This window comes from Myotis nattereri, assembly GCF_964212035.1.
Source record: "Myotis nattereri genome assembly, chromosome: 3".
Lineage (NCBI taxonomy): Eukaryota > Metazoa > Chordata > Mammalia > Chiroptera > Vespertilionidae > Myotis > Myotis nattereri.
The window spans coordinates 117,025,982-117,052,786 of record NC_138077.1 but is presented as its reverse complement, the minus strand read 5'-3'; the positions used below and the strand labels follow the sequence as shown (position 1 = coordinate 117,052,786).

General features: G+C 47.1%; 1 protein-coding gene across 1 annotated transcript in view; it reads right to left on the bottom strand.

Annotated features, from left to right (window-relative positions):
• The window catches only part of SH3RF3 (SH3 domain containing ring finger 3), a gene marked incomplete at its 5' end in the record, with an annotated part of 286,711 nt that overhangs the window by 17,377 nt on the left and 242,529 nt on the right, over positions 1-26,805 (bottom strand). The window contains 3 exon segments of the mRNA XM_081086188.1: positions 5,843-6,177; positions 22,274-22,521; positions 24,778-24,948. Coding sequence (XP_080942314.1) covers positions 5,843-6,177; positions 22,274-22,521; positions 24,778-24,948 — 754 coding nt within the window.

Sequence of the window (26,805 nt, the reverse complement as noted above, 5' to 3'; positions counted from 1 at the left end):
CACGGCTTGGAAGACATGATGGAGGCTTGTTGGGGTGTGTGCTGGGCAATGACCTGGCACAGGGGGCCAGGATGCTTGTTCTAAAGCCCAGAGAGCAGCCTAAGGTCTTGGATAGCAAAGGGGAGAGAGGTGACACCACTTCATGGCGGGGCAGGAGCAGGTGGCCTGGGTTCTCATCTGGCATCCACTACTTACCAAGCATGCACCCTTGAGTAAGTGACTCGAATTTCCCATGCCTCAGTTTCCTTATCTGTGAACAGGGTAACAGTAGTACCTAACCTAGAGAGCTATTGTGGGGATCACATGAACTGGTACATTATGCCTGACACCTGGGAAATGCCACATTTGTTTGCTGTCACCATCACCATTCTTATCAATATGGTTACAATGCAGATGCTTGGTACCACAGAGATACTGAGCTTGGGACTGCTTTCTGCAAGGGGAAGTCTTGGTCTCAGCTGCTTTTTACTATGCTGGAAAAGAAAGCGGCACCGCTCAGCCACAGGAAAAGCTCCAAGCTCTGGTCTTTCCTTCAAAAGCAATGGTTCTCCGCTTTTGGGCCACCTCCTTTGTGGCCTTTGATCCCTCAGAGGAGTGGAACATTGGTGCTCTCAGTTCCTCTCCTTATACTTCTCTTTCCTTTCAGCCCCTCAGGCCTTGGACCTGGGTCCTCCAGGCTTCCTGTACCACCACATCGCCCGCCATTCCCACTGCAGGTGGTTAATGAGTGCAGGGATGGAGGAGGGTTATTTTCCGCTCATCACTGAGCCCGCCCTTCTCACAGGCTGTGATGGCATGTTAGAGGACAAAGATCTTCCATGAGCTTCACGCACACACACACACACAACACACACATACATACATGCACACACATACACACATACAAACACATAGACATACATACACACTGTATTTTTGATAAACAAATGTGAGATGGAAACACGAAAGCACATTCCAAAATATTTCTATGAAAACAGTTACAGAAATGTTGGAAACATGTACGACTGAGAGGCAAATCAGGCATTCAAATAATTGATGAGAAGAATTCTGTGAGATGCCAAACACTGAACTTCAATATATTCTTACTGGAAGCATTAAGACTTCTAGATAACCAATCAAACCAAATAGCTGGCTTGTAAAAACCGACAGATCACATTTCCCACAGATGAGGAGTTCAGAAACTAGAAGGCCCCATCCTGATTTTAAGGCATTACTGGGTTGTGAGGCAGACAACAGCCCGGGGAATCCAAACTATGCAAGCTCGAATGTATCAGAGAGACAGCTAGACTGCTTCATGGGACCTGAGGAAAAGAAAAGGAATGAAACAAACAGCAAGAGCCACAGAGGTGGAAGTGTGGAACTTGACAAGGCCACGAGGCATAAATAACATTTAAATGACTTGACCAAACCCTGGCCTGCTAGCTCAATTGGTTGGAATGTTGCCCCTATACGTCAAGATTGTGGGTTCAATCCCCGGTCAGGGCATATACAAGAAACAACCAGTGAATGCATAAGTGGAACATCAAAGTAATGTTACTCTCTCAAAAAATCAATCAATAAATTTTTTTTAATTGCTTGCACAAGACGCTGCCTCTGATCATGATGCTCATTTCCCTCTGAAAGACTCTGCTCAGCTGGCTCAGAGCCCCACGTGGGCCCTTTTGTCACTGTCAGTGACAGCTTCTCCCTGAGGGTCTCTCTCAGTCTTGCCATCATCATGTTCTGAGTGTGATGCCAGCCCACACCTGACAAGTGGCCAGTGAGCAGCTGCTCCTCCTCCAAAGAGAGGCCCCAGCAGGGACAGGTCTCATCTTCAAGTCCTCAGAGGAGTCCGGACACAGAATGGGGAGCAGACCAGGCCTTGGTGGCACTCCCATGGCTTCCAGGAGAGAAGCTGTCTTTCCTAGGCTACTATCCTAGGGCTGATGCATGGTTAACTGGGGCTAATGTTGTTCAATGAGGGAGGATTAAAGTGCTGAGGTTTCAATTCTCCAGAAATTTTTTTGGACTCAGCACCCAAGAAGCTGTAGAAATGTGTGACCCTGTTCTCTTGCAATCTCAGCTCAATGCTGTCATCTTTTCATTGAAGTCGGAAGACTCTGCTAACCCAGTAGTATTTATAGCATAACATTAATTCCTTCAAAAGTGCTTCACAGGAGATTAGGTCAAACAGCAGAAGGGCAGAAACAAGAAGCCTGGGCAGCCCTGCTCCCTCCTAGGGGTCTGGGCTGTGCAATCACTTTGTCACGTTTGGATAACTTTGCCTTGTATTTGGATTTCCAACAGGCCTCTGGCATTTCTGCAGAACAAACACAGTGTTACCACAAATCAGATTACATAAAATGCATTCAGATAACGTTTTTGTAAAATCTGGCACCCTTCTGAAGAACGTCTGGAATGGAACAAGAAAGATTAAACACTTTATTATTCACTCAGGTATGCTGAGCTCAGGTACTTCTGAATTTTAAACACAAAACAGATGGATAGAATCCACTTCATCCACCGGAAGGGCAGCAGCAGGTCTGTGAGTGGCACACAGGGGAGCAGTCTGCTTCATCAGGGGATGCCAGATTTCTGGGGCTCAGTTATAATTGAAGCTATTAGTTCCATTAGCACACGGTGGGCTGACAGCATGCCAGGCACTGACAGGCAGCCCACAGCTCCGTGGGATGCTTTGGATTCTCTTCCTCATTTCTGTGCTTCTTAAGACAGAGTGCTTCCAGGAAATGTGAGGTGCACACCCAGCTTGGGGACCTCAGAGGCGCAGGTGCAGGTGGCAGCTGGCCAGGCCCTTTCCTGCCACTGCCCTGCTGGGAGCAGCCAGACCCTGCCAGGCAGTACCTCCCTGAATAAGTGTCCTGATTTGGGCCTCCATCCATGTCCAATCTTAATTTGGTAACTGCTCCTGAATTTCTCTAAGGAGCCACCATCTTGAGGTCCTGTGTGGTTGTTATCACATGAAAATGATCAGAAGAGGATGGAATTTGAAAGAAGCTGGGGTGTCAGAATCCAGGTGAACTGAGTTTTGCAGGTAGGCCCAGTCCAGGGCCCACACCTCTGACTTACCCATCTGTCCATGGAGGAAGATGGCACACCGCCCAGACTCCATTACTTGGGAACAAATCATAAACTGCTTCCTGTGCCTCGAGGAGTCTGTGCCCAGCCACAAGCATGGCCAGGTATGGACTGCTGCGGGCCTGTGCATTTCCACTGCCAGGCCCAACCTGGGGAGTCATCTGGGCTAAGCTGCTTTCCATGTGGGAGCAGGACTTTCATCCGAGGAGCCTTTCATTAAGAGGGACCCTGGCCTCAACTGCTCCTTCCTGGCATAGGAGAACTGTTAGCAGAGAGTAAGCCTTGGGTGAAAGCAAAACACCTACTAAGTGTCTAACAACGTGGGCCTGTCAAAACCGACCCAATGTTGGTTTTCATTAGTGACACACGTAAGAGGGCAAAGGTGGTGAGTAATATCACTCACCATGTCGATTCCTACAAGCCTGACCCTGCCCAGCAATGAGCCACACGGAATGAAGCCTGCCCTGTTTCACTAACTGGAGAGAGGGAACTGGGGTGAAGAACCAGAAATGTTGACAGCAATTATGGCTCTTCCCCTTCTAAGCCTGCCCCCTGTTCTTTCTCAGCATTGGGGGCCGAGGGGATCTTGTCTTCCAGGAAAGGTGTCCTAGTGAGAGGGTGGGACCACCCCACCTCTGCCAGCTGAAAGGCCCAGCACGTCTCCTCAGGAGGCTGCAGGTGGAAGGGAGCGGATCAAGACCCAAGTGACTTTCAAACATGAGCACAAAGGGCAGTGCAGCCACTTCACTTCACATCCTATTAGTATCCGGGATTTGAGCTTTGAGAGCTGAGAGCTCGGCAGGAGCAGCTGTGACCAAGGCCTCCTCCACACCAGCTACACAGGAACTGCTTTCCTCTGGCCTGGACAAGACAGGCTGTGATCAGACCTGAGCATCGGTGAGGCCCTGAAGAGTCTGGTGTGGGCATCTCTGGTGGTTCCTGGACTCCCACATCCACAGGGTGCAGGCTGGTGGGTGTGCCTCCAGGGGCTCCTAGGCTGATGGGCTGAGCAGTCAGCCTGGCTTAGGTATGGTTCCTAAAAGCAGAGAGGCTGGCCTCCCTTTGAATACACAGTCCAGGGTTGAGGATCTCATCCAAGCCCTAGCTAGCAAATTCCATTCAGAAGACTGATTTTACATGGAAAGGTTTTAAAATATTTGCAGAATGTGTCAAGATGAGAGAAAATGAGCATAAACCTTTCATACAACAAGGCCGATAAAGAGAGTCGGTCCCTGTTGTGGACCTAGGCCCACACTCCAAGGAGCCGCTAGGCAGGCGGTGGCCCCTGAGCACCAGGGCTGTCTCACTGGCTGAAGAAAGGTAAAACATCACCAACAAGTTTCTAATATAGATTACATGTTAAAATGATAATATATTTGGATATGGGGTTTAATAGATTATACTAATAAAATTAATGTTTTAATTTTATTTTAAAATTATTTTAACTTTTTAAAAAGGTGGCTGCTAGGAGATTTCACATTAGATATGTGTCTTGAAATAAATTCATTGGACAGCATTGATTTAGAAACCTGGAGTGTAATCCTGGTTGATCCAGTGTCTGGATGGGTGGCAACTGAGGCAAGCTCATTGGAATCAGATTTATTTTGTGAAATAAGCCTACTTCCTTCACAGTTAAAAGAAGAGCTAGCAATGCCACCCATACCAACTCAGGCTGGCATCCTGCTCCCGTTTCTCCACAGAAAGTGGGCCTGAGTGGTGAGCCTGAGCAGTGGTGCCTGCTCAGGGATGACATAGGGAAGGCATAGCTGCCACAAAAGTGGGTTTGTGTGTTCTGTTATAACTAGAGGCCCAGTGCACAAAATTCGTGTGTGGGGGGGAGGGGGCTCCCCTCAGCCCAGCCTGCACACTCTCCAATCAGGACATACCTCTCACAATCCTGGACCACTGGCTCCTAATTGCTCACCTGCCTGCCTGCCTGGTTGCCCCTCACCGCCTCTGTGTGCTGTCCTGATCACCCCTAACTGCCCCCTCACTGGCCAGGTCACCACCCCCAACTACCCCCCTCTGCCAGCCTGGCCGCCCCCAACTGCCCCCCACACCAGCCTTGTTGCCCCTCACTGCCTCTGCGTGCTGGCCTGATCGCCCCTAACTGCCCCTTTGCTGACCAGGTCACCCCCAACTGCCCCCTCTGCCAGCCTGGCCACCCCCAACTGCCTCCCCCCAACACCAGCCTAGTTGCCCCTCACTGCTTCTGCGTGCTGGCCTGATTGCCCCCAACTGCCCCCCTCTGCCAGCCTGGTTGACCCCAACTGTCCCCCACACCAGCCTAATTGCCACTCACTGCCCCCCTGCCAGCCTAATTGCCCCAAACTGCCCCCTCCCCCCGCCAGCTTGGTCATTGGCAGCCATCTTGTGAGGGCATGAGGGTTAATTTGCATACTACCGCTTTATTATATAGGATATCCTGGTGCATGGCAAGAAGAGTATTGTTCTAACAAAATGAGGATAGCACAATGATTTTCCAATAGATGGCTGAACGCATCTTGAGGAGAAACACATTTTTCTGATTTGCATAAAAATGGTAGTTGGACTCAGTTAGTTGGACCTGCGGCCGGCCTAGATTCCACTGTGACAACCAGCTGTTTGCTGGTCTGGCCTCCCTGTCTGCCATGTGCCTGGTGCCCACCTTAAAGCCTTAATTGCACAAAATGTCTTTGGTATCTGGTGCCCAAGAGTTACAATAACCAGCTGGGCCAGGGCTGCCCAAGAGTTACAATAACCAGCTCACCCAGTTTGGGCTGCTTACCTTTTCAGTTTTCTTCTCATCTGGCTTGCATCCCACGTTGGTGGGGCTGGAAGTAGACAGGCCACTGACGGTCCCCACTCCGGCCTCCCCGATGAGGTTGGCAGCAGTGACATTGGGAGGTGTGACGGCCGATGCCGCTGACGTGAGAGGGATGGCTGGCCAGGGGCACTGGGCACCAGTGATGGTCTGCACTGGGGGCTGGTGGAGGTGCTGCAGGGACACCATGGAGTGGGGCCTGAGGCTGGCAGTGGGCAGGCGGGACGGGGAGTTCTGGGTGCACAGGGGCGACACCATGGTGGTTGGTTGGTCCTGAGCCTGAGCAGAGGAGAGGGCAGCTGGAGCACAGGGTGGGAGAAACAGTGAGTAGAAAGTTTAGTTTGAAACCTGCCATGCAATTGCAATAGACTCTTTCCTGAGACAATCTGCCCAGTCTCTGTACAACTGAGACTATGAACCAGGAGTTATGGTTTGATTCCCGGATCAGGGCACATGCCCAGGTTGTGGGCTTGATCCCCAGTAGGGGGCATGCAGGAAGCAGCCAATCAATGATTCTCACTCATCATTGATGTTTCTATCTCTCTCTCCCTCTCCCTTCCTCTCTGAAATCAATAAAAATATATATATATTTTAAAAAGACCTAGGACTCTAAAGAAAAATAGAGTTCCTTCCAAACACAGAGCCATGTTACAATGAATCCTACTACAGCTTGCGTTAGTAATTTTGAAGAACCGTTTCCTTACTAATTACAGAAACAAATAGGGGAGAGAATGGGCCACACCATAGGGACAGAGTTCTAGGCAGGTGGGTCTGGCCTAAAAAGAGACTTCGTGGGTGGTAGCCGACATCACTTCACACCAAGTGTCCCTCTAAAGCCGCACTGCTCACTTCCCGTGTGTTGGCCTTGTTAACCAGAGAAGAGGGATGCCACTGCCGCAGTGTTCCAGTGCCAGACTTTGCGGCATGCATGGCCTCAGCAACATGGAAACATACAAGCAACGAAGCCATGTTCTCAGCCCCCACCTTGGACAAAGCGCACACTCAGACACCTGCCCGGCTCCCCGTACAAGCAACCCCTTCCTCTGACAGTGTGCTAGCAGCCCATCCTCTCTTTCCAGGAGGTGAGATAGAGGAAGGCTTATTTATGGCTTTAAAAAACGACTCAGGCCGAAACCGGTTTGGCTCAGTGGATAGAGCGTCGGCCTGCGGACTCAAGGGTCCCGGGTTCGATTCCGGTCAAGGGCATGTACCTGGATTGCGGGCACATCCCCAGTGGGAGATGTGCTGGAGGCAGCTGATCGATGTTTCTCTCTCATCGATGTTTCTAACTATCTCTCTATCCCTTCCTCTCTGTAAAAAATCAATAAAATATTAAAAAAAAACAAAACAAAACAAAAAAACTACTCAGAATTTGGGATGGCTTTGGATCCTTCCTCAATGTGGCTCCTCCTTTCAAAGAAAGACCAGGTTAGGCAATGATGCAGATCGATGAAGCCACTGCGGTCATTTAATCCCCCTGAGGTAATCAGTCATTTATCTGCCTCTCCCCTGCTGCCTGGACTTCAGCCCAGCTCAGCAGCCTGTAACGGGAGGTGACAGCGCAGCCAGGGAAGGGCAATGGCACTTGGGTCCCGAAAACCCTGTAGGGTGGCTTCCGGTTCTTCTGCTGAGCGCTGGCACAGCTCGCCTCCACCTCTGGCTAGCTTCCACCTGACTGCACATCTGCTTACTAAAACACTACAAAATAAGGACAGTATCAGCAGGCTTTGTATGGCTTTCCAGTGTCACGAATTTCTATCTTCAACTGAGTCTAGTCTAGAGTTTATGTCACCATGGAGTTTTGTAATTAAATAAATATATTTTCTCTTTCCAAAATTTCAAGTTGCTTCTTTTTCGTATCAAACAATTTCTGATTCATATCTATCCATCTCTTTTTTTTCTTCACCACCCTGTCTTCTCCTTCTTTTTTTAGAGGGTGGATGCTATTTCTTCTATTTCCTTTTGGAGGATTTTAAATATACTGACATCAGTGACTTCTTTAGATTTCTCTTTTATTTCCCTCTCATTTCTTAAGTTTACTGGCTATCCTTTATGCATTAGCAGTCCCAGCCCTGAGATTTTAGTTCATCTGAGCAGGGGTGTCTCATTGCTGTTGTTTCTGCCCTGGTTTACTTCTCTGGGTCTGCAGTCTTGTCGCTCTTCTACATGGACCTCTGGGGCTTCCTCTCAGAACCAGTGTAACAGGATCACTTGAGTTCTGGTCTCCCAGGGATGGTGAAGACCTAGTCCTCAGGCCAGAGCCACACTCAGCTCTGTGCTCAGGTGGAACTCTCTTCTCTCCACACCTTCTACAGTGCTCAGTATTACACATGCCCCCAGGAGAGGTTGGGTCTGGTCCCCTGATACTTGCCTCGAGCTCCTGCCCATACGCTCTTGCAGGTGTTGAAAGTCAGCTCACACCACCTGTTTTCCACTCTGGAGCCTGTAGGCCAGCACTTGAACCCCACCTGCTGTTGTGTGTTCCACTTTGTTCACATCCATAGAGTTGACTTTTAAAAAGTTTTAAAAACAAACAAGCAAACTCTCTGTGTTTAGAACAGAGAAAGTAGGGGAGTTCTACATAAACTCATTCTTCCATACTATCCAGGGGTCATCCCGCCGCTTCTCATTCCACAGAAATATAGTGTCTTACTCGATCAATCCATCAAATATTATCTGGAAAACACCAGTTATGGCTCCATCTATTTTTAGAAAAAGAATCCATTGATCTAGTTGTTTGCCTTTACAACAATATCACACTGTCTTGATTATTATAGTTTTATAATGTCTTGAAATCAGTGTTAGCCTTTCAAATTTGTTGCTCTTTTCAAGGCTGTCTTTTACTCTTCTAGGTCCTTTGCATGCTTATGTGAATTTGAGATCTAGACTGTCAATTCCTATTAAAAAGTTGGGTGGGGTCTTGATTGGTATTTGATTGAATCTACAGGTCAATTTTGGGAGAATAAACACTTTAATATATTAAGTCTTCTCACTCGCAAATATTCTCAGTCATCTCTCTACTTATTTAGGTATTCTTCAATTTCTCTTAGCAATACTGTAGTTTTCAGTGTATAGTTCTTCCTCATCTTTGACCACATTTGTCCCTAAGTATATTATATTTTTGATGCTATAAAATTGCTATTGTTATTTTTTAAATGTCAATTTCAACTATTCACTACTAGTATGTAAAAATACAATTGGTTTTTGTGTATTAATTTGTGCCCTGCACCTTGCTTAACTCATCTGTTACCAAAAAAAAGCAAAAAAAAAAAAAAAGCTGTGTGTGTGTGTGTGTGTGTGTGTGTGTGTATTCCTTAGGGTTCTCTCTATATGATAATGTACCCTGCAAACTGAGATAGTTTAGCTCCCTCCTTTCCAATCTGTATGCCGTTTACGTCTTTCTCATTACTAACCTCTTGGGTTAGAAGTAATAATACAATATTGAGTAGAAATGTCCAGAGTGGGCATCCTTGTCTCGATCCTGCTCTCAGGGACAAGTTCTCAGCCTTTCACAACAAGTTAAATGCTAGCTGTGGGCTTTCATAGATGCCCTTTATCAAGTTGAAGAAGTTCACTTCTGTTTTCTCATTTTATGAGAGTTTTTATTAGGAATGGATGACAAATTTGGTCAAATCTTCCCCCACCCCACATCTATTTGACTGACCATGTTATTTTTCTCTTTTAGTTTATTAATAAGTGAATTATATCAATTAAACCTTGTATTCCTGGGCTAAATCCTACTTGGTCATGTTGTATTAGTATCCTTTTTGTTTATTGCTGTATTTTACTTGTTAAAATTGTTTAGAATTTGTTTATGATTATGAGTAATATTGGTCTAGCAGTGGTCGGCAAACTGTGGCTTGCGAGCCACATGCGGCTCTTTGGCCCCATGAGTGTGGCTCTTCCACAAAATACCGACTTCTGCGCATGGGCCACGAAGTTTCAATCACACTGTACATGCGCGCCCGCACGTGGTATTTTGTGGAAGAGCCACACTCAAGGGGCCAAAGAACTGCATGTGGCTCGTGAGCCGCTGTTTGCCGACCACTGGTCTATAGTTTTATTTTAATGTCTTTGTCTGCTTTTAGTATGAGGGTAATGCTAGCCTTACAGATAGAGTTAGGAAATATTTTCTTTTTCTTTTTTTCTTCAATTTTCTGGAAGAGTTCCCAAAGAATTGTTAAAATTTCTTCCTTGACCATTAGGTATATTTCACCAATAAAGCCACTTAGGCCTGAAGATTTCTTTATGGAAGGTTTTTAACTAATTCAATTTCTGTAATAAGGATTGGCCTATAAGATTATTAACTTCTTTTAAGTTTATTAATTTGTGTATTTAAAGGAATTTATTTATTTGTCTAATTTGTTGAGTTTATTGGCAGAAAGATATTTTTCTTTGTTTTTTACTCTAGTTTCTTAAAGTGAAACAGGTAATTGATTTAAGATTTTTTTTTCTTTTTCTAATATAGATGTTTAGTGATATAAATTTCCAAATTTTGATATAGTGTGTTTTTATTTCCATCCACTTCAAAATGCTCTCTATTACTACTTTGATTTCCTTTCGATCCCTGGGTAATTTTGAAGTATGCCATTTAGTTTTCAAATATTTGGAGATATCTTTGTGTTATTAATTTCTAATTAAACTTTATTGTAGTCAGAAAATATAGTTTGAGTGACTTTAAATTTTTAAAATTTGAGGTTTAAATATTATGGCCCAGAATATGGTCTATCTGGTAAATGTGTGCACCTGAAGAAGGGTGTATTTTGCTGTTTGGTGGAGTATTCCGTAAATGTCAATTTAGTCAAGCTGGTTATGTGTTGTTCTAAAGTTCTATGTTCTTACCAATAATATGCTTGTATCCATTATTGAAAGAAGTATTGCAACCTCTGACTGCAATTGCAGGTTTATCTGTTTATATCTCCCTACAGCTCTATCAGTAATTGCTTATTTATTTGAGGCTCTGTTATTTGAAGCATAAATATTTAGTCCCTTTGATGAACCAACTCTTCTACCATTGTAAAATTAACTTTTTTATTTAGTAATAACATTCTCTGTCCTGAATTCTACTTGGTTTTATATTACTATGACCAAACCACATTTCTTTTGATTAGTATCAGCATGGTAGTCAATCCTCATTATTCACAGATTCTGTATTTGCAAATTCAGCTACTAGCTAAAATTGATTTGCAACCTCTGGTGCTTTTGCAGTCACTCTCAGACATGCACAGATTAGCAAATAATACAAGTCACCCACACACTTGTTTCCAGCAGGGGTGCACCAAGATGATGCTCTTCCTTCTCACTTCAGCTCATACAGAGATGCCCAGGGGCAGAGAGACAGGAGGGGCACAGGCAGTGCAGCACAAGAAGCTCCAGCTCTGGGGAGGTCGGATGGGTTGAATCTTGACCCTGTCACTTATTAGTGGGGTGGCCTCAGGCAAGTGACTTAATACTTCCAAACCACATTTTCTCTTTTGTAAGATAAAGAAAATAGAACATTTAAGATTAAAATCTATGTGAGCTACACACACATATTTCACTTAGGTGAAATAGTTCAGTATTCACTCAGTAATATTGGTCTAGCAGTGGTCGGCAAACTGCGGCTCGCGAGCCACATGCAGCTCTTTGGCCCCTTGATTGTGGCTCTTCCACAAAAAACTTTATCCTATATAACAAAGAGGTAATATGCAAATTGACCATCACATCCTCACACAAGATGGCCACCACAAGATGGCCAGCAGGGGAGGGCAGATAGGGGTGACCAGGCCAGTAGGGGAGGGCAGTTGGGAGCGATCAGGCCAGCAGGGGAGTGATTAGGGGGTGATCAGGCTGGAAGGCAGAAGCAGTTAGGGGCAATCAGTCAGGCTGGCAGGCAAGTGGTTGGGAGCCAGAGGTCCCGGCTTGTGAGAGGGATGTCTGACTGCCAGTTTAGGCCTGATCCCACAGGCTGAGAGGACCCAGGTTGGAGAGGGTGAAGGCTGGGCTGAGGGACACATCCTCCCCAGTGCACGAATTCCATGCACCAGGCCTCTAGTAGACTATAACTATGATGAATAATGGCAATTGATTATATATATTGTTCTATCCTTTTACTATCCATTATTTGCATTTTTGTATTTAAAGTATTAAAATCTATTTCCTGTTCACAGCATTTATTTGGGTCTTGTCTTTTTTTTAATTTTTTTTTAATAATAACTGATAATCTATGCATTCTATTTGGGGTTATTTAGACCATATATATTTAATGAAATTATTTATATGACTAGTTTTAAACCTGCAATTTACTACATGTTTTATATTTGACCCATGCATTATTTGTTTCCTTTCCCGTCTTTTTAAGGTTTCTTTTGGGTTATTGGAAGTCTTATGATTACATTTTATTTTTTCTGTTACCTTATTTGTCATAACTCTTCATTTTCATATTTAGTGATTGCTTACATCTTTAATTTAACATAGCCTAACTGTAATTGATTTGATAACTCTTTACATGTAGTCTAAGAATATACTTATAATACTTTACAATAGTATACAGTACTTCCATTTCTTCCCTCCCAACCTTAATGCATTTGCTATTATACCTTTCACTTTCACATGTTTTAAATTTCAAACTGCATTGTTTTTATTTTTTTATTTTTTTATTTATTTTTTTTTTAATTAAATCTTTATTGTTCAGATTATTACATTTGTTCCTCTTTTTCCCCCCCATAACTCCCCTCCTCCCAGTTCCCGCCCCACCCTCCGCCCTCACTCCCCACCCACTGTCCTCATCCATAGGTGCACGATTTTTGTCCAGTCTCTTCCCGCATCTCCCACACCCCTTTCCCCCCCAAGAATAGTCAGTCCATTCCCTTTCTATGTCCCTGATTCTATTATAATCAACAGTTCATTCTGTTCATCGGGTTATTTATTCACTTGATTCTTAGATTCACTTGTTGATAGATGCATATTTGTTGTTCATAATTTGTATCTTTACCTTTTTCTTCCTCTTCCTCTTCTTAAAGGATACCTTTCAGCATTTCATATAATCCTGGTTTGGTGGTGATGAACTCCTTTAGCTTTTCCTTATCTGTGAAGCACTTTATCTGACCTTCAGTTCTGAATGATAGCTTTGCTGGATAAAGTAATCTTGGTTGTAGGTTCTTGGTGTTCATCACTTTGAATATTTCTTGCCACTCTCTTCTGGCCTGCAAAGTTTCTGTTGAGAAATCAGCTGACAGTCGTATGGGTATTCCCTTGTAGGTAACTGAGTGTCTTTCTCTTGCTGCTTGTAAGATTCTCTCTTTGCCTCTTGCTCTTGGCATTTTAATTATGATGTGTCTTGGTGTGGTCCTCTTTGGATTCCTTTTGTTTGGGGTTCTCCGTGCTTCTTGGACCTGTAAGTCCATTTCTTTCACCAGGTGAGGGAAGTTTTCTGTCATTATTTCTTCAAATAGGTTTTCAATATCTTGCTCTCTCTCATCTTCTGGCACCCCTATAATTCTGATGTTGGTACGCTTGAAGCTGTCCCAGAGGCTCCTTACACTATCCTCGCATTTTTGGATTCTTTTTTCATTTTGCTTTTCCGGTTGGGTGTTTTTTGCTTCCTCGCATTTCAAATCATTGACTTGATTCTTGCGCTCCTCTGTTCTGCTGTCGGGAGTCTGTATAATATTCTTTATTTCAGTCAGTGTATGCTTAATTTCTAGTTGGTTCCCCAATATAACATCGAGGGTCTCATTAGTTTTCTTGTAGATCTCATTAAGTTTATCGGCGGCTTCTAAACAGTTCTTGAGAGACCTTAAAAGTGTGGTTCTGAACTCTATATCTTCCATTGACAATTTTGTCCTGTTTCTTTGTCTCCGCATTTTGTTATGCTTCCTTGATGCACCCCCTAGTGGTCTTTGTTCGTGGTCTTATAGTTAAATTTTGATTGTTGTAGCTAATTCCAGGGAGGGTTTGACCTCCAGGCCAAGTGGCTATGAGAATCAGCTGTGTCAGCAGTGAGAGAACTTCTGTCCTCTAGGGAGGTGCTAATCTGGCGTTTGCCTGAGGCTATCCGGCAAATGCCTCTGTGCAGGGCTTGGGCGGGGCGGGTCGCACAGGATCAACAGGGTGGGCTGGAGAGAGCAGTTATGGCCGCTCTCAGTCCTGTCCCCAGGGGCTCTGCCTCTCTGAGTCCCAGCACCCGCTGCAAAGCTCGGAGAGAAAGCTGCACTCGCTCTGACCGAAGCCAGGCAGACCCGCTTCTCCCGTTTGAGTCTGGGTCCCTAAAGACTCGCCTGTACCTGGAGCTCAGAGTCTGCGACTCCCTCTTGATTGAAAACGCCAACCGTGCCCTCCGCCGCCAGCCCACTCCGCGCACTCCGCACCTCAGAATTTGACTTCAGCACTGCGCCTCCTCTGAGTGTCGTATGCGTTTCTCTTTCCTCCTAGTTGTAGGACTTCCACTCAGCCATCGTTCCAGTGGTTCTGGGTGATGTCCCTCCGTCTTTTAGTTTCACTTTTGAAGTAGTTGTTCAAAGCAGCAAACTCCGGCGTTAACCTATGCCGCCATCTTGGTTCTCTCCTCTGTTTTTATTTTTTTAAACACTCAGTTATGTTTTAAAGATATTTAAATAAGCCCTGGCCAGCGTGGCTCAGTTGGTTGGAGTGTCAGGTAGTGGGTTAAAAAAAAAAGAGATTTAAATAATATTAAAAATCTTATAGATTTATGTATGTAGTTACCATTTCTAGCGCTCTTTGTTATTTTGTATAGATCTCAATTTCCATCTGGTATCATTTTTCTTCTTCCTAAAGAACTTTAACATTTCTCATAGGGTGGGTCTACTAATGATGAAATCTTTTCTATATCTATATAATTCTTTATTTTTCTTTCACTTTTTAAAGGTATTTTTTCTGAGTATAGAATCTGAACTTGACAGACTTATTTTTTTTCAGTACTTCTTTCAGTTTTTAAATGTCTTTTCACCTGACGTGTTCATGATGAGAAATCTAATGTCATCCTAATTTTTCCTTACTTTATGCATCTTTTTTTTTCTGGATGCTTTTAAGATTTTCTTTGTCACAGAAAAAAATTATTGTGATTAGAGTTTTTTTCATGATATAGTTTTCTACTTGTTTCTTATGCTTGGGGTTCAACAACTGTCATTAATATATGAGTCTCTAGTTTTCATCAAATTTAGAACAATTGGATCATTATTTTTTCAAATAATTTTTCTCTCACTTTTTTATCCTCTAATTTGGGGACTTCAATCACATGTATATTAAGCCATTTGAAGTTGTCCTGTTATTCACTGATGCTGTTTTCATTTTTAAAAATTCTCTTTTGTGTTTCATTTTTCATAGTTTTTATTACTATACCTTCAAGTTCACTAATGTTTTCTTCAGCAGAGTCTAATTTCACATTAATTCCATCAAGTATATTCTTTTTTAAAATACATTTTTATTGATTTCAGAGAGAGGAAGAGAGAGATAGATAGAAATATCAATGATGAGAGAGAATCATGGACCACCTGCCTCTTGCATGACCCCTACTGGGGATATAGCCTGTGGGAAACTGTTTATTGCCTTCACTATCTGATAAGCATAGACAGAGAACCCCCCAAAGGCTGGGTACCTTTGAAGCCCTAGCAAAGGTTGGAGCTAGGCGCCACCTCTGTTTGTCCAGACAGTGGTAGCTGAAACTACTCCCCCATTTATTATTATGTAAATCCTTGCTGATGGGCTAGTCTGCCTGTTGCAGGGGGTCACCTGCCTAAGGGCTATGCTATGGGCGCATCCCAGATCAATAAAAGCTTGGTGAGGCCTGAGCACGGGAGGAAGTCCTTCCCCTTGAGTTGGACTTGCTCGCCTGGTCCCCCAATATTTCAAATTATCTCTTGTCTTTTCATATTCATTTGTGTGCGGCTCTGCTTCCAGTTCCTGAACCCTGACCCACGCGGGACGTGGGAAGGAAACACTCAACAATAGCCCACCACCCGGGCATGTGCTCTGACCAGGAATCGAACTGTGACCTTCTGGTTCATAGATCAGCACTCAACAACTGAGCCACACCAGCTGGGCCCATCAAGTATTTTTTGATCTCCACACACTATAGTTTCTATTCCTAGAAATTTGATTGGGTTTTATAAATACCTTTAAAATCTCAACTTTCTAATATATGGAATGCAACTATAGTATCTGTCTTCAATGTCTTTGTCTGCTAATTCTAACATCTATATTGGTTCTGGGTCAGTTTAGGTTGATTGATTTATCTCTTTGTTGTTGCTCATATTTTCCTGCTCCTTTGTATGCCCACAATGATAGCACTAACAGCACTTATCCTTCCTTGCAGTCTTTGCTTGGCTCTGGGTAGTCTCCTCACATGCATATGCTGATTAGTTCTCAGTGAACTACCCCAGAGGGATGCCCTGCACCCTTGGAAGTTTCCTCTTTGTGCTGAAGTCTGAAATCTTCTCTAGGCAGTGTGCTGGGCCCACCTTTGTGTTCATCATTTTAATTGTATCATTTCTGTGGTTTTCTGATATCTATTGTCTCACAAACTCTTGCTTTATAAATTTATCTGCTTTTTTTGGTTATTTCCAGTGGGAAGGTAAATCCTGTCCTCATTACTTTATCTTGGCCATAAGCAGAAATCTAGTTTCATATGACGCAGTAATTCCATGTCTGGGTATTTAATACTGCGTCATATGAAACTAGATTTCTGCTTATGGCCAAGATAAAGTAATGAGGACAGGATTTACCTTCCCACTGGAAATGAAAACATTAATTTAAAGAGATATGTGTAACTCTATGTTTATTGTAGCATTTACAATAGCCATGAAAAAGCAATCTAGGTTTTCATTGATAGAGAAATGGATAAAGAAGATATGATATACATATATATGTATAAGTATTTATATAATACTAGGGGCCCGGTGCACGAAATTCGTGCACTGGGTGTGTGTGTGTGTGTGTGTGTGTGTGTGGGCGGGGGGGAGTGTCCCTCAGCCCAGCCTGCCCCCTCTCACATACTGGGAGCCCTCAGGCATTGACCCCCATCACCCTCCAATCGCAGGATCGGCCCCTTGCCCAGGCCTGACGCCTCTGACCCAGGCTTCAGGCCTGGGCAAGGGGACCATCATATCTCCCCAATCCCCGGCTCCACCCCCCACCCAGGCCTGATGCCTCGGCCAGAGGAGTTAACCCTCATCACCCTCCGATCACCAATCACCGGATCGGCCCCTTGACCAGGCCTGAGGCCTCCAGCAGAGGTGTCAGGCCTGGGCAGGGGATCCCCAGCTCTCTTCGGTTGCAGGCTCCGCCCCTGCCCAGGCCTAACACCTCTGGCCTAGGCGTCCGGCCTGGGCAGCGGGGACCTGCAGCTGCAGTGGCCCCGCGATCGCGGGCTCCTCTTTAGGCCCAGGCAAGGGACCCCTAGCTCCCGGGACTGCCAGCTTCGACCGTGCCCAGCTCCCATCGCTGGCTCCACCCCTACTTCCTGCTATCACTGGCCAGGGCGGAAAAGGCACCTGATTCTCCGATCATGGCCTGGGGGCAGGGCAAAGGCGGTCCCAGGGCCACCTTTGCCCTGCCCCCCAGCTCTTAGCTCCCCCCTGGGTTTCCGATCACTGTCAGTGGCAGGGGGCTTCTTCCTGCTTTCCCTTTCGCCTCCCTGCATTGTGCCTACATATGCAAATTAACCGCCATCTTGTTGGCAGTTAACTGCCAATCTTAGTTGGAAGTTAATTTGCATATAGGCCTGATTAGCCAATGAAAAGGGTAGCGTCGTACGCCAATTACCATTTTTCTCTTTTATTAGTGTAGATATGATGTATATATAATATATACAGTGGAATATTAAGCAGCCCAAGAAAGAATGAAATGTATGAAATATTGCCATTTGAGACAACATGGATGGACAAAGAGGGTAAAATAAATCAGAGAAAAACAAATGCCATATGATTTCATTGATATGAGGAATCTAAAAACAGAAAATAAATGACTAAACAAAAACAGACCAATAGAAACAGAGAACAAGCTGATGATTGCCAGAGGGTAGCAGGATGGGGTGAATAAGGTGAAGGGGAATAAGAGGTACACACTTCCAGTTATAAGAAAATATATGTCATGAGGAAATATAGAACAGTCAATTCTATTGCCATAACTTTGTATGACAGATGGGTACTTGCCTTAGTGTGGTGATCATATTATAAGACACTAGAGGCCCGGTGCACAAAATTCGTGCACTCAGGGGCTGGTCCCTCAGCCTGGCCTGTGCCCTCTAGCAGTCCAGGAGCCTTCAGGGGATGTCCAACTGCCACAGAGGCAGGAGAGGCTCCTGCCACTGCTGTTTCGCTTGCCAGCCATGAGCCCAGCTTAGGGCTTTTGGCTGAATGGTTCCTCTGAACCAGTCATCATGTGTATCTGCCCTCCCCCCGCCCCCTGATTGATCGCCCCACAAGGGTGGTCTGGAGGCTCAGGTCACCCGGCTGGCAGTGCTGCAGTGGGTGGGCAGGGCCTCCCTCTGCAGGGCAATCGATCTGGGGGCTCCATGATCGATTGCCCCACAGAGGGAGGCCCAGGCCAACCAAGAGATCACACCCCATGCCTGTCGCCTGCAGGGGGAGGTGACCAGTGGCGGGTGGGGAGGGGGGAAGCAGTGCCACACAGATGGCAAGCAGTGGCAGTGGCAGGGGCAAAGCAAGCTGCCAGCAGCTGGGGGAAGGAAAGCCCTGATAGGCCCTGATCACCAGCCAGGCCTAGGGACTCTACCTGAGGGGTCCCAGATTGAGAGAGGGTGCAGGCCAGGCTGAGGGACACCCTCCCCCCCCCCTGCATGAATTTCATGCACTGAGCCTCTAGTATAGGATATAAATGTCAAATCACTATGTTGTACTCCTAAAAAAAATATAATATTGTATCTCAACTTTAATAAAATATAAAATAAATAACTAAAATTGAGAAAAGTCTTACTTTATCTTTTAGATAAAAAATATGATTATATCTATTACTGAAAACCCTTTAATATGCTCCTTTGCCCTTAGGATAAAAACTGAAATTCCTTGACATAGCCTAAAAGAACCTCATGGTCTGCCCCTGTACACCTTTTCAGTGTTACCACAAGGCAGGTACATACCCTCCTGCATTCCTTGTTCTTCCCCCAGACCTGGTTTTAGTTCCCAAAGGCATCAGTCTTGCACTAGCTTCACTATCACCTCATCCACCACTGCATGCTTATCTACTCATCTTTGGGATCGAAAAGCAAATTTTGCTTCAGTAGAGAGAGAGTTACTATTGTTCTCCTTCCATACTTTTTGTCAATCACATCAACTCCGTGAGGCTACCACAGCAGGGACTGGTCTCCCTCATCACCATGCCTGTGCCCTCGCCAGTCCCTCTGCCCCAATGTCCTCTCTGCTTTAATTCAAGGCAGTGTCACCTCCTCTTGAAAACTTTCCATAAACCTCTTCCATCCCTCTCCTACTTTCCTCCCAGTCTGAGTACACTATCTCTCCACGCTTTCTTAATACCCTCCATCCTAGTGGTTTTCAAAATCTACTGAAAGTTCCCTTGCCCTTATCCCTAGTCAGGGGTGGAAAAAGGGTCCATCTGGTTCTTTTCTGCATTTCCAGACCCCAGCAGAGCCTGGTGTGTACAGAGTTCTCTTTCAGTACTGTTAGCTGATGAATATATGGCTGCACAGGGCTCTTGCCCCTACTAAGCACTGATATGAGGCTATGTGGACACTATACTTAATGGGTAGAGCTGCCCTTAAAAAAAGGAGTTACATTAGTTAAGTAGAACAAATCATATTGGATGCTTTTGTCAAACTCCCTGACTTTGGCTCGAGATGAGTGCACTAATGAAATGCCTCTCAACCACCTAGGTCGGGGTCTACTGGGATGGGTAATTGCAGCCCTGACAATACATTACTTGTACTGTCAACAGTTTTTTTGTTCTCTCTCTTGCAAAATGCAGAGTAAAGTGGAAAATGCTGTGGGAACTCAGTGGCATTTAATTTACTGATAAGATGCAGTAGGAGTCTTTCTTTAACCTGGCTGTGACAGCAATAATGTGGGGACAAGTATTAGGTTTGGAATGCAATTGGCAAAATATTTTACACCCTGTGCGCCACTCTTCCCATCTCTAGAATTAAACTGATGGAAGAGAAAGCTTGTCCCACCATGGTAGTTACTATGGTGATGGATGGCTGAGATACAATGTTGCCCTGCCCTGGCCATGCCAATTCCTTTGGATTCAGCTTGTTATTCTGCAGAGGGAGAAATGACCAGCAGGTCTCATTTTTTTTTCTTTGAATTGGGAAGTTGTGAGCAAGCCATGGCATAGGAAGGCCATTATACTGGCCTTCTGTGCAGAGAACCCAGGGCTGCTGTGCTGGGTGTGCACTCTCAGTGAGAAGCAGGGCTGTGGTGGTGCACACAGAAACATCTGTATGTGGGAGTGGGACCTGAAGGGACCTGGTCTGAGACTTTAGGTGCCCCAGGTCCTGCCCAGGTCCTCCAAGGGCCAAGGAGATGGGTATTTTGGGGTAGAGCCCCAGTCAAGAAGCTCTGCTATGGGTTCACTCCATCACTTGGCTACTACAAGGGCCGTGTCCTCAGCTGGAGGCGCCCACTCAGCAGCGTCAGGTGAACTTAAGCCAGAAGCATAGCTGATCAGAAGGTAGCAGCTGGGGCTAGGAGGTCCGGCATCAGATGATGCGATTGCCAAACTCCTTCAGTGCATAGACAGCCAGCTCTTCCCCGGCCCCCGGCGCCCGAGCTGCCAGACACAGAATTAAGTTACATATGAAAGACTGCTAGGCACTCACAGGGACTGCAGGGTCAGTCTCGGAGGCTCTCCAGCCAGGGAAGTGCCCAACCCATCCATGAGGCTTCCCTGGGCCAGATCCCATGACTGCTGGACACAGACACCACCCAGCATGCCAGACACGGGCATCCGAAGTCCACCCTGCACCCACTGGTGATCGGGAACTGTGCACTGCAAGTCCACCTGCGGCCCCTGAAAAGCCAGGATGTTTTCACCATCTCCTGCATCCCCAAAGGGATCCACGTGGCATCTCACATTCCTGGCATCTGAGTGGAGGACACACATAGAGTCCAGGTGAGTGTCTGCAGCTGGCCTGACAGGCGGCTGAGGGAACAGGGGCTGCCTCCTACCATGGCAGGCAGGACTCGTACATGGGATGGGAGTCCCCCTTAGGGAGGCAGTTCCAAATCAACCGGTGGGCCACAGTGTGACTAGCACCCACTGCATCTCCCAAAGCCACATGTCATTAATTCCTCTATCAACAAGTCCTGTTCTGGTCTTTTCTAGGTCAGGGGATGCCATTGTCATCCCCTGAGTCCACTGGTGCCAGCTGAGAACTGGGCTTGGTTCCTCACTCCCCTGAGCACTTCCACCCAGAGCATCTCCAAGTCACACCCACTCTGCCTCCTGAACAGCTTATTATCTTGTCCCAGTTCCACTCACTGGATCCAGGCCCTCGCCACCTCACCTGGCACAGCGACCCCTTTCTCCTGGCTCCAGGCCTCGGACTGCCCACACCACCTCTTCTCCCTGCTGTGCCTGCTGATATTCACTACAGTGTCAACCCTCGGGCTTCAAGTCTCATGGTGGGTCCCCACTGCCTTCAAGAGAGAATTCAACCCCCTGATCCTGTGGTAACTCTTATGTTTTCTTCTTACTCTCATGCATCTAGTACTCCAATGATATAACAGAACAATAACAGAACTCTAACAGAACAATAAAACAGCTGCAGTGTGCTGCGTACATACTATATATGCCATGTCAATGCCTTCACAGTGTCCGTGGAGGTAAGTGAGTCTTTCAGCGGAAGACAGTGGGGCCACGGCAGCCCCAGCATTCAAAATAGGCCTGCCGACTCCCAAGTCACGCCTTCAGCCAGGCCTCCGTCAGCTCGGTCTTTACTCAATTTCTTGCTGCTCGTTGAAGAAGACTGCTTTCTGCCACTTCTATTCGATGTTCCTTTCCTCCTGCGTCCAATGGCACCCTTCTCTGTTCCTACCTGAGTGTCACTCTGCTGCTCATCCTGGGATAGACTCTTTAGAGAAGCCTTTCCCACTCTCCCTGCCCCATCGCAGGTGCCCCCAACGGAGCCTCGCCACAGAGCCAGAGCCCACCTAGCCACACCGCTTAACGGAGACTGTTAATCTTATCAGTGCACTCGGTCCTCCTGCTGCAGCCAGATATATAAATTGCTCATCAGTTTCAGTTTCCAGGACAGGGTAAGTCATATCTCCTGGAGATCAGCAGGGTCAATGATTACGGCAAGCCATTCCCACTGTGAACTGATTGAGACCTAGGCCAGAATGTTTCTATGATTGTGTACCCGAGACCTCAGCCCCTTGACAAATTTCCCAGAGATTGAGGCCCCGAAAGACTAGTACATACCTGTGGGGACAGTGCTCCGGGCCTGGCTAGCCGCTGGGGGAGCTGAGTGCCACAGACAACTGCCCACCGGGGGAGAGGCTGCCTGGTGCTGGGCCTGGGGTGTGGCGAGGGGGAGGGCTGCTCTCGCGGTGGTGGCAGGGCTGCTCAGGCTCCCACCGCCTGGGTGGATGCTTGTGGCCATCCCTTTGGCCAGTGGAGACCCTCCAACCACATTATTCCCAGGTGGCCCAGGCCCTCCTAAAGGAGCCCTGAGGAAAAAAAGAGAATGAACTCAAGTGACAGTGCAGACAAAACCACCCCACGTGGGCCATTGGTAAAGGCCTGCTCTTACACACTGGCCTTTCTGAGATGAAAGCCATGCAGGCCAGGAGAGAACCCTAAAACAAAGCCAAGATAACCCTTGCAGGCAAACAATGCCCAGAGCTCCAGCTGAGAGGGCGCCCTCTGTAAATCTTCATGGGGGTTAACTCTGTGTGAATATTCAAGAAGTAGCAAAAGAACTCTGAAAAACAGAGGCATTATTCCAACCAATAAAATATTTTGTACCAGAGCTACTGTTTTGACTCATTCTAACAAACAGCTGTGCGTCCCCAAACACCTCCAGAAAGAGCGATGGCTCAGTCACATCCCACGAGGCTTGGACACATCTGCACCTGGAGGGAAGCAGTGGCAGGACCTACTCCCTCTGGACAAGGCCACCGCCTTGCTCTGCCAGCCTCTGGGAAGGGCACCAACAGACCATGTTCCGCTGAGAGATGTCAGGGAACTTGCAGCTTCTTACCAGAAAATAAATGCCCTTTCAGCCCACGGTTTCCAGATGAAACCAGTGTAGAGTGTTTAAGAAAAACCAATGGAAAACAGCAACTTGGAAGATGGGCTGTTCACACTTGCACACTTTGCGTATTTGTGCTGTGGGGTGCAGAATACAGTGGAGGCGGGTTTTGCAAGGTGTTTAGTTTCAGGGGACTGGAATGTCTTCCATTTGTCCAAGAGCTCAGTAAACTCCCCTTCGTCTTCTTGGGATCTCAGTCATGAGCCACCAGAAGCCACACCTGGGAGAGAACAGGCTCTGCCTGGCGTGGCTCTGGGCCAGGTCAGAGGCCCCTCTCCAGGTGGCTTGGTACCATTGGGTCTGACTTCAAATGGTCATTGAGTCAGGTTTGTACAGGACAGCTCTGGGGAAAGCCCCCTAGGGAAGGACCCAACTGTCCAGGGACTGGGCAGCACCTTCCCTCACTAGTTGTAGAGCTGCCTTGAAATTCACTTCCAGCATGAACCTGTCAGCTGGCCAGCCAAAACCATCACATTTAAAAAATCACATCTGCTACCTGCTGGACTCACTTTTTCCCTAGGAAATTTTTTAAAATTAAATAAAGTGGGCTTGCAAATTATGGGCCTTCCCAGGAATGACAAGAGGTGTGAGCCTAACTCCAGGCTGGCACTGCCCCTTGGGCGCTTAGAAGTATGGATCTCTAGCACCAATGCAACATGTAAGCACTGTTTAATTTTTTTCACAGCAGTCTTGTTACAAGGGCCACGTCTCCAGTTTTCTAATGTGCCCTGGATGTTGACGCAGCTCTGAACTGGTAAAGGGTTTCCCTGAGCGAGATGGACTGAAGATCAAGCAGTGCCCTCATCTCAATGGGAAATTCTCAGACAACTCTGGATAACATTTTCAGTGAATTTTTAAAATTGCTCTGTTTTAATAAAAATAATATAACATGCCCTAACAGGTTTGGCTCAGTGGATAGAGCATCGGCCTGTGAACTCAAAGGTCCCAGGTTCAATTCCGGTCAAGGGCATTACCTTGGTTGCAGGCACATCCCCAGTAGGAGGTGTGCAGGAGGCAGCTGATCGATGTTTTTCTCTCATCAATGTTTCTAACTCTCTATCTCTCTCCCTTCCTCTCTGTAAAAAATCAATAAAATATATTTTAAAAAAATATAACAGACATTTTGTAAGACACAGGAAAGCACAAGGAAGAAAAACTTTTATCTATAATGCTACCAGTTAATAACAATTGCTGACTTTGGGGAGTACATCACTTTTCCTTTGCACATATGCATGTATGCGTGTTTCATGTAGAGCAGGTCCATGTGACAGCACATGTGCCCGCTGTACTCTCACTGTGCACAGGAACCCCTCCCCCCCAAATCCACACCCACACCCACACCCACACCCACACCTGTGAGTCTCGCCCTCCTTGGTGACTCTGCCTCCACTTACTGCTACTGCCCTGACTGCAGCTCATTCTGCTCCCACCCTCTCCCTGGGCAGCCAGTGTCTGTTCCGGGAAAGACAAGCAAACCTAATTCAGAAGGGGAAATGCTTGCTACTTAGAACCCTTGTTCAAGGGGACTCTGAGCTCACAGGGCCGAACCCCACAGGCAGGGGCTTCCTGGCTGCCTTCTGAACTGTGTCTTTGGGTGGCCCAGTGATGACAGCTGCAGGGAAATGGGAGGGGGGATCCTCCCTCCTTTCCCAGGCAGCGACTACGACCTCACCTGGAAGCAGGAGTCACATAGTTTCCTGGGAACACCCCAGAGAGCCCAGACCTCAGGGATGTGCCCTTGAACCAGCCGTCCTGACACTTCTCCAGGACGCAGTACATCTCGCCCTTGCGCAGCTCCAGCTCGTCACTCTTCTGGGGCTTGTAGGTGTAGAGTGCCAGGTACCTGCAGGCAGAAGAAGCAGGGCCAGGATCAGTAGTGGCAGGCAGGGCGGGCATAGAGCCACTGTGTCCCCCGAGTCACATGTGAGCTCTTCTGCGGGTGAACCCAACTTAAGAGTAGCTGATGCCTCTGGGGACTGGCACACACAGCATGTGATCTGCTCTTCCCAGTAAAGCAATGAGGGGCTGGGGGAGAGGCATTCCCAGCACTGCAGGTCCAGGGAGGCACTGGCAGGGAAGGGGCAGAGCTCTGCCCTGATCCTGGAGCCCATGGCCATGCCCAGCCCTGAGCCTACCCAAACAAGTGTGCAGCCAGGAGCACCTTTCCAACCTGACAGCTCAGTGAGGCTCCTTGAACCGTGAGAGGTCCTGGGGTGTCAGAAGTAGATCTGGGGCCAGGTCTTAGGGGCCCCCCCTGTTTTTGTTTGTTTGTTTACTATTTTCTACACTGTCTATAACTTGGTGCTCTGGGCAAGAGAAATCTTTAGGAAAAACAGGGAGCAAGAGAACAAGCTGGAATGGGTTTTCCTTGTTTAGTCTCCGGCCCGGCCTGACATCGATCTGAGCTGGCAGAGGCCTCGAGGCCCTGCATAGAGAAAAGGCAGCCTAGGTAGGGAATTCTTGGTTACATTCTTCCTTGCAATATTTGTACCACAACTAATTATTTAAATTCTACTTTTTTTTTTAAAGCAAGTTTATTTGAAGACAAGGAAAGAACAAACTTAGTGGTGGAAATTCCCACTTAGGGCCCAGAAAGTGGGCCTCCAAGCTGCCAAGAGCCATGGCAAACCCCTCTGTAACAGACCTAGTGACCTGACCCCAGCCTCCCAGGGCACTCTGAGGACTGGGAAATGCTGCCGGTGCTTTGCTGCTTGGGGTTTGAGAATGGTTAGTGTGAGCTGATAGAATTGTGAGGCAGTTCCCTGCAGACACAGATTCACTAGACGTTGCCCCTCCCAAGGGCTGCCTGAAGCCCACAGGGCTCTCTGTGGTTGGGGAAGCTGAGGTGACATCTGGGCTCCAGATTCCCCTGAGGATCAGCTGGGCTTCCCCCAAGCACAGCTCAGTGCTTGCTCCCTCACAGGCCTGACTCCCAGCGGCAGTCCTCCCCCAATGCAGGGCAGTCCTCCACACGTGGCAGGAAACCCGACTTAGCACTAGTGCTGCTGAGGACCCACCGGCACCTATAGGCCCCCATGCTGGCTTTCTGTCAGTTGGCCCTGCTGGCACCTTCACAAGTGCCCACACTCTGCCCACAGGCTCCCACTCTGTTCAGGGTGACTTTCTGCCCTTCCCCTATGCATTCTTCTTCACTCCCTCCCGGCCAGGGCCTGGTTCTGCTCTCTCCCTGAAGGTGATCAACATAACAGGGTGCAGGAGGGCAGGTACAGTGCTGCTGCAGGAGCTTCCCACAAGCAGGGTGCTGTCAGAGGAGACTGGATTGTGGGGTCACTCCCCTGGCGCCTCACCGCAGAGCAGGGACTTACATTACCGGGTCTTAATGTACTGAGCTCACACTGGCCAATCCCACTGCAGCCCGAGGTGCAGAGCCAGCCCTGTGTTACGAATCTGGGTAGAAGCGATCCCGTCCCATGTGAGGCATGGTTCCCACCATCACAGACTGTGTAAACATTAGAAGACGGTTTGGCGAACTCTTCCTGTTCCCACAGGTCCTTCACTCCCCTCATCTGAGAAACCCACGGAGACATGGAGGTAAGATTCACTCACAGCCCAAGTGGTGGCCTATTTATAAGGGCTGCTCCGACCTGAAATGTGGCCTCCAGGACCAGACATTTATGCCCCAGGAAGCCCTACAAGGCAGGCAGATGAAGAGCAGACAAGCCCGGGCCAGGGAGTGGCC